Source organism: Mastomys coucha, unplaced genomic scaffold (assembly GCF_008632895.1).
Source record: "Mastomys coucha isolate ucsf_1 unplaced genomic scaffold, UCSF_Mcou_1 pScaffold12, whole genome shotgun sequence".
NCBI classification, from domain to species: Eukaryota; Metazoa; Chordata; class Mammalia; order Rodentia; family Muridae; genus Mastomys; species Mastomys coucha.
Window position 1 is genome coordinate 86,530,960 of NW_022196894.1, and position 8,750 is coordinate 86,539,709.

The 8,750-nt window shown below is 39.7% G+C and overlaps 1 protein-coding gene across 1 annotated transcript; it reads left to right on the forward strand.

Annotated features, from left to right (window-relative positions):
* Positions 1–7,455: 7,455 nt before the first annotated feature.
* LOC116086568 (keratin-associated protein 20-2-like) lies at positions 7,456–7,614 on the forward strand. The gene has a single exon (XM_031364776.1). The coding sequence runs from the start codon at positions 7,456–7,458 to the stop codon at positions 7,612–7,614; it is 159 nt and encodes a 52-aa protein (XP_031220636.1).
* Positions 7,615–8,750: the final 1,136 nt, after the last annotated feature.

The window sequence follows — 8,750 nt, forward strand, 5'->3', positions numbered from 1 at the left end:
TGTCACCATGGTTTATCATACACATGTGCAGACATATGTCCAGTAGGCATAGCTGCTGTTAAAATCAAGATAATCCCAGAAAATATAGCTCAGTGGCAATATCTTTGACTTCACATCAACCTCAATTTGGCTTGAAATTTGAAACTTATTTTACTGACACAAGTACATACAAAAAACTGGCCATGCAATTTAAAATGATTGACCTGAAGAAGTTCATTTTCATCTTGTTTTACTATAGTAAGATTAGTTATGCATATAATATGAGGTTTTTTGGGGGTAGTTTACACTTGTCCAATTTTGTGTATATTTGTGATTTTGTTTGTTTTTTTTTCTGTAACAGCCTTTTTTATACTTACTGATAGTTTCACTGTGAGAACTTGATGAGATTTTAGTGAGTTCCTCATTTGCATACTATTATCATTCAATTAATAAACCATTGTCTTAATATATACTGGGTTTTAAATATAAATTGCCTATCACAGTTTTGAACATTTGGTACCTTTCCTTTCTGGTGACATTTTACTATATTGGGAATTTGGAGCCATTATCTAGCTCGAATTAAGTCACCATGGCATGCATTTTAAGGTCATAACAGACTCTATGTCCATTCTTCTTTCTGCTTCCTGCCTGCAATGAGACAAAAAGTTATGCATGGTTGCACTTCCATAATATTCTGAAATGCCAAATCTTTTAAGTTCAGACTCCATTTTAGAGAACCTGACCTAAGTTTGAACTCAGGTAAATTAACAGGCTGGTACCTAGCATTAATTTCCAAGTTGTCCTCCAACAAAACCGGAGCCTAGCTCCTGTCTCTAGGCAAATCTCCAACAAGACCAACATTTTCAGGTTACACCCTTAATAATATCAGTGTCTCCTGGTTATTCCCCACAAAAAACCTATACCCCCAGATTACAAGTCTACCCCTTGCCTAATGACCACCAACACAGAGGGGAGCAACAGTTTATGATAGGACTCCCAGCACCAGCCAATTATGTTAAAGGCCACAGTATCTTTCCAATTAGATGCGTGTACATGTATTCTCTGCTTGCTGCTTACTATAAAGCCTTGCCCCAATAGGCATTCGGGGCTCCCCCCCACCAAAACCATTCTGTGTGATGGCAGTGCATTTGCAGGGGTGGGGGTTAGCTAGCTAGAATAGAATAAAGACCCTGCTGTGAGTTGTATCAGATTGGCTTATGTCTGTTTTGGGGGACCACTAACATTTCTCTGGCACTACAGTTCTACATAAGCTCATAGGGCCAAATGACCGTGGCTGAATCCTCTGAAATCATCACCCAGAATACACAATTCTTGTGCTAGAGAGATGGCTCTACAATCAAGAGCAACTGAGAGTTCAGTTCCCACCACCCACATTGGGCCACTCACAACTGCCTGTGATGGCAACTTCACAGAATCCTATGCTCACAAGTAGCAGAAGCTCACACAACCACACATTTGTACACATGAATACAATTTTTTTAAAAACTCATACTCAAATTAAGCAGTTACTTTCATTAACTTGTTCTGTTATGAATTTGGTCACACACAAAATAAAACAAAAACAGAAATTTAAGAAAATTAAGTTACTTCAAACACCTCATAAATAATACAAGCTATTTATTTATTTATTTATGTATTTATTTTTGGTTTCTAACTCCATTGTGTATTTCAGCTGCTATGAGGATTAATATTCCATACTCTAATGCAAATATATAGAGACATTCATCTTAGCATTAGATGTTTGTAATTAAATCACATTAACATGCTACTCTGAGAATAATAATACTTTTAAATGTCTCTGTGACTTAGTGATAACTCTAGCACACAGTGCTAAAAGAGAGAAAGTAAAACAATAAGAAGCAAAATCATAGTGATAAATAGGAATTAACACATCTTAAAAGGTAAATGGGTTATCTTTCACCTTTTATAAGTACCACTTTCAGGAGAAAATTATATTTTATAGTTATGGAGCCTAGGGAAATATGTAGCATTAATTATTTGCATTATTTGGGAACAATTGAGTTATTAGTGCTATGCACCTTTGTACACACACCGATCAGCCAAGACCTGCTGTCTAAATAGTGGCATTTTGTCTAATGCCATTTCTCTAATGCCACTTTGATAAAACTGTATCAATAAGTGATAGAGAATTGTTACCCTCCTGGTTTGAGGCCTGCCTCTCATAGCCACACCTCTCTGCCCATCTCGTGCTGTTTGCCACGCCTCCAACGTGGTTCCAGTTACATTCGGAAGCTCCACCTCTGCAGAGAAAAAAGGAAGTCGCTGATTGGACTGACGTGCTGACATACTTGGGGGTGTGGTTCTGCCTGATTTATTCTACCTGTTGGTGGGAACAAAGCATTCATTAAAGGTTCAAGATGGCTGAGTATTAAAGGCTCCTGTCTAATGTTTTAAGGTACCTTCCTCATGGATAGGTATAATTTTGGCCACCCTATCTCCTCCTATCTCTTTTATTTTTTTTCCTATTTCTCTCTAACTCCATATTCCAGGTAATCCACTGTTTTAACGTCGTGGATACACAGCTACAGAGAATTTGTTTTTAGACTGTAACATATGATAGCTAAAATTTGGATTATGTAGGAAGCCACTTCATAAGCACATCGCCATTACAAAATGGCGATGACATTTGGCTTGCCGTTGGTATAAGAATGCCTTGTCGTTGGCATAAGAACGCTTTGTGTGCGTGTGCCTGTGAATCCCAACGAGTGCCTTTGGTCACGTCAAATGGCCTGATCGTCTCACAGCCTATTATGAGTCGCCACGTCTGAGGCGGGCATACGGCTCTATATAAGGGAAGGGTTTTGAGATAGTCGGGGCTCTCCTCCTCCTCAACTGAAGCTTGTGATGCATTAAAGCTTGTACTGCAGAAGGATCCTATGTGTGCCGCGTCTTTCCTGCTGGCGGGAGATAGCGCGGAACAGGATTAGCAGTATATCTTTAAATAAACTTAATTGAAATTATATTTTAATACAAACACAAATGAATTAATAACTTATGATAAACATATAGAATAATTCACCTGTATGTTTGTGATGGCATTGTTTGATTAGTCTGACCTGTAAGGTCCTTACAGCTCATGCATGTGCAATAAGCAGCAGGGCACTTCCCAGGTCCTGTGTCAGGCTCTCATTTAGTCTGAGGAAGAACTTTTCTTGCTAACTGACTGATGCTCAGCTTCTGAACCTGTGGGCTGCTCTGTGATTCTGGATCTCTCATCATAGATTCTCATTTTCTAAAAAAAATACTTATTTGGCAGGTTCTCCAAATTTTTCCTCAGCATCTTAGTCTATATCACATAAATATTGGAATCAGACATTTAGGTGCTCACTGAAAATGCCAACCTCGTCCCTTTGTACATGTAAAATGCAACTCAGTATTTCCAAGGAGTACTCATTTGTAGGAGACATTTACAACACTAATTACTAAAAAAAAAACCTAATTAACACCCAGATCATTCTGTATTAGAGACTCAGGAGGCATTCCTTGACATAAAATTCATTTCACCCTGTCGCTCCCCATAACTGATCCTCCCCCTTTCTGTCTTGCACCCAGTTTCCTCCTGCCTTTACCTCCCATGATTATTTTGTTCACCTTCTAAGTGAGTTTCAGGTATACACACTTGGGCCTTTCTTCTTTTTAAGTTTCCTAAAGTCTGTGAATTGTATCACAGGTATTCTAAACTTTTTGGCTAATATCAACTTATTAGTGAGTAGATACCATGCATGTCCTCTTGTGTCTGGGTTACCTCACTAAGGATATTTTCTAGTTCCACCCATTTGCCTGAAAAATTCATGATGTCCTCATTTTTAATAGCTAAATACTATTCCATTGTGTAAATGAATCACATTTTCTGCATTCATTCTTTGGTTGAGGGACATCTGTGTCGATTGCAGCTTCTGGCTACTATAGATAAGGCTGGTATGAACACATTGGAGCACTTGCTGTTGTGATATGGTGGAGCATCTTTTAGGTATATTCCCAGGAGAGGTATAGCTCGGTCTTCAGGGAGAACAATTTCCAATATTCTGAGGAGCTGCCAGACCAATTTCCAGAGTGGTTGTACCAGCTTGCAATCCCACCAGCAATGGAATCTCCACATCTTCATAGTATATACTGCCACTTGCATTTTTTATTTTGGCCATTCTGATTGGTGTAAGGTAGAATCCTAGGGTCTTTTTTATTTGCATTTCCCTGATGATTAAGGATGTTGAACATTTCTTTAAGTGCTTCTTAGCCATTTAAGATTCCTTTATTGAGAATTCTCTGTTTAGCTCTGTGCACCATTTTTTAATTGGGTTATTTAACTTCTTGAGTTCTTTGTATATCTTGGATATTAGTCCTCTATTGGAAGATCTTTTTCCAATCTGTAGGTTACTAGTTTATCCTATTGACAGAATCCTTTGCCTTAAAGAAGCTTTTAAGTTTCACGAGGTCCCATTTGTCAATTGTTGATGTTAGAGCCTGAGCCACTGATGTTTTGTTCAGGAAAATTTCCCCTGTGCCAATGCATTCAAAGGTATTTCCTACATTCTTTTCTATTAGATTCAGTGTATCTGGTTTTATTTTAAGGTCCTTGATCCACTTGGACTTGAGCTTTGTATAGGTGATAAATATGGATCAATTTGCATTCTTCTACATGCAGGCTGCCAATTAGACCAGCACCATTTGTTAAAGATGCTTTCTTTTCCCACTTTAAGGTTTTGGTTTCTTTGTCAAAGATCAAGTTTCTACAGGTGTGTGGGTTCATTTCTGGGTCTTTAATTATATTCCATGGATTTATCTGTCTTTGTACCAATAAAATGTGGTTGTTATCATTATTGCTCTGTAGTACACCTTGAGGTCAGAGAAGGTGATTCCCCCAGATGTTCTTTTATTCTTGAGAACTGTTTTCACTGTCTTGCATTTTTTGGTTGTCCATGTGAAGTTGAGAAATATGCTTCTCATGTCTGTGAGGAATTCTGTTGGAAGTTTTCTGGGGATTACATTGAATCTGTAGATTGCTTTTGCTAGGATGGACATTTTTACTATGTTACTTTTTCCAATCCATGAGCATGGGAGACCTTTCCAATTTCTGCAGTCTTCTTTAATTTCTTTCTTCAGAGACCTGAAATTCTTGTAGTACAGACCTTTCACTTGCATGGTTAGAGTTGCACCAAGGTATTTTATATTATTTGTGACTATTGTAAAAGGTGTTGTTTCTCTATTTTCTCTCTCAGTCTATTTATCATTTGTATATATGAAGGCTACTAATTTTATATCCAGCAACTCTGCTGAAGTTGTTTGTCATCTGTCAAAGTTCTCTGGTAAAATTTTTGTGGTTTGTTATGAACACTATCATATTGTCTGCAAATAGTGATACCTTGACTCCTTCCATTCCAATTTTTATCATTTTGATCTCTTTTTGTTGTCTTATTACTCTAGCTAGAACTTGGTGTACTAAGTTGAATAGATGGGGAGAGAGTATGCAGCCTTGTCTTAGAGAGAGACAGGAGAGACACCCAAAGGGCCAGGAGAATGAATCAAAATAACAGCAGTGGGAGTTAGGGGGCAAGGGCAACTTTTAGAAAGTCCCAGAGACCTGAGACATGATAGGCTCCCAGGACTCAGTGGGGATGGCATTAATCAAAATACCCAACAGTGGGGAGATGGAACCAGAAGAGGCCACCTCTAGCAGACAGACGTGGTCCTCAGTTGAGGCATCTTCAAAATTTGTAACCCAGACTTGTTGCTGCCTAAGGTTGGGACAAGCCCAACTTGAGACACTGTTACCTTCCCTCTTCACTTCAGTCATCGAACTTCTGGCAGCCTCTGCTTGGGGGCTAACACCTTGGAGCTAAGACAGATGCTCTCTGTTGACTGTTTGTTTGTCTTTGACGAAGCTGCCTGAGCATGCCCATCACCTGAGCATGCCCACCGCCTGAGTACTGCCAGCCGCCTGAAGATCTTCTGAACCTGGGGACTTTGGCACCTGAACTTTCTTTGTAGTGTAATCTAGAGAATTGGTTTCTGTTTCTCCTGTGACTATAAAAACCCTGGTTTATTCTCAGTAAAGTGGAGCCTTGATTGGGACGCAACTTGGCTTTGTGTTTTCTCTTTGCATTTCAAACCCTTTATTTCAAATCATTTATTCCCTCCTGGCTGAGAAGAACCCAGTGCCTGAAACTGCGGGGAGTTTCAAGACACAATAAATCCTGACACTATTACAGAGGCCATATTGTATTTGCAGACAGAAACCTGGCATGGCTGTCCTCTGAGAGGCTCTATCAGCAACTGACTGAGACAAATGCATATACATAGAGCCAACCAATAGATTGAGGTCTGGAACCATTATAGAACAGTTAGAAGAAGGACTGAAGGAGCTGAAGGGGATTGAAACCCCATAGAAGGAACAACAGAGTCTACTAACCCAGACCACTCATATCTCCCAGAAACTAAGCCAAAAAACAGGAGCATACATGGGCTGGTTTGTGGCCTTGGACACAGGTGTAGCAGAGGACTGCCTTGTATGCCCTCACTGGGAAAGGATGCACTTAGTCTTGTGGAAACTTGATACCTCAGGGAAGAGGGATGCTGGTAGGGGTGAGGTGGGAGTTGATGGACGGGTAGGGAAGCACAATCTGAGGTGTAGGGGGAGAGGTGGGATGGAGTGAAAAACTTGAGCGGAGACTGAGATGGGGGCAAAGTTTGGAATATAAATAAACAAAATAATAAAAACTCATTTCACAAAGACAATACAAATCAAAAACAGGCAATGTAGAAAAAGAAAAGAAAAGTAAAGTAAATAAAGACAGAAATGAAGGAAAAAAGAAATGAAGGAATGAAGGGAAAGAAAGAGAAACTAGAATAAAAGAAGAGGAGCAAAGATAAGGGGAGAAGAGGAGGAGAAGAGAAGAGGAGAGAGAAGAGAAGAGAAGAGAAGAGAAGAGAAGAGAAGAGAAGAGAAGAAAGGGGAGAGAAGAGAAGAGAAGAGAAGAGAAGAGAAGAGAAGAAAGGGGAGAGAAGCAGAAGAACCTTCTGGTGGAGTTATCAAGAATGTTAGAAATGAAATAACATAGGTAGGAAAATACTATTCTAATAAATTGTACTTATAAGTAAACCAGGTCATATGTCTTCAATAAACCAAAAGTAAAGAGTAATATAATACTAGACAAGCTGTTGAAAAGGGAAGCAGAATTTTATACCAGATATTTTATTATTTGACCATAGAATTGTGACACAGAAATACAATTATTTCAGTTATGAAGCCTATATATCCAGTAATTCACATAATTTGTTGTGTTTTCTGAAGCATAGTGAAGAGATGTGTGATAATACCTGTGGTTTTCCCTACCAAACATCTCAGTGTATAAAAGGCTCTTGGCAGATGGTTACTCCCAGACTCAGACTCAAAGAACATACTACCAGTCCATAACTGAACAGTGTACTCCTGACACCATGTGCTACTATGGAGGATACTATGGAGGCCTGGGCTATGGCTATGGAGGCCTGGGCTGTGGCTATGGCTGTGGCTATGGCTGTGGCTATGGTGGCTATGGATATGGTTGCTGCCACCCACTGTGCTGTAGAAGGTACTGGTCCTATGGTGTCTACTGAGGAGTTTCTGTATCTGTTTCACCTACTCAGCTCTGTGAATCAAAGTGCCTCAAGTATCCGAAAACCAGAATTATTTTAATGGCTTCTAAAATACATCTATATTATCAATTATTTTGTGGAAATTGAATAAATCCAACTTGTCTATTTTGTTTCATCTTTATCAATGATATAGTATGACAATCTATAAAAAATATTTCTTCTGAAACTGTGCCTAATAATATGTAGACTATATCAAACTTGGCTCGCAATGTGTATGTAAAATAGATTTGTACTGTTAAATAAACCATATTTGTAGCAAGCATTGCCATGTTCTAGTCTTCATAGTCCACAACCACCTCTCAAACATATGTGTGAGGTTTTGTAAGTTTCATGTACATGCTTGCCTCTGGGGTTGAGAGAGAAAAGAGACAGGAAACTGACCATTTGTGATCATCATGGGAGGAGCAGGAAAGAAGAACAGATGGCCAGGAGAATGAATAGAAATACGAAGCTGTGCATGGGTGGGGAGAGCAGAAATCTCTAGAAAGTCACAGAGCCCTGGGATGTGAGAGGTTCCCAGGACTCAATGGAGATGACCTTAGCCAAAAATGCCTAACAGTGGGGAGATGGAACCTGAAAAGACCATCTCCAGCAGATAGAAATATCTCCCAGTGGAGGGATGGGGCCACCAACCCATCTTCAAAATTTTTAACCCAGAATTGTCCCTGTCTAAAGAAAATGCAGGGGAATAAAATGAAGCAGAGATTGAATGAAAGGGCATCCAGTGACTGGTCCAACTTGAAATCCATCCCATGATCAGGCATCAATCCCTGACTCTATTACTGATACCATGTTTTGCTTGCAGACAGGAGTCTGGTATAACTGTCCTTTGAGAGTCTCTACCAGTAGCTGACTGAGACAGATGCAGATACTTACAGGCAACCATTGGTCTAAAGTAAGGGACCCCTATGGAAGAGTTAGGGGAAGGATTGAAGGAACTGAATTGCAACCCCATAGGAAGACCCACAGTAACAACTAATTGGACCTCTCAGAGTTCCGAGAGATTAAGCTACCAACCAAAAAGCATACATGGGCTGTTCTGTGCACCACCCCCCAGCACATATGTAGTTGAGGACTACCTTGCCTGGCCTCAGTAA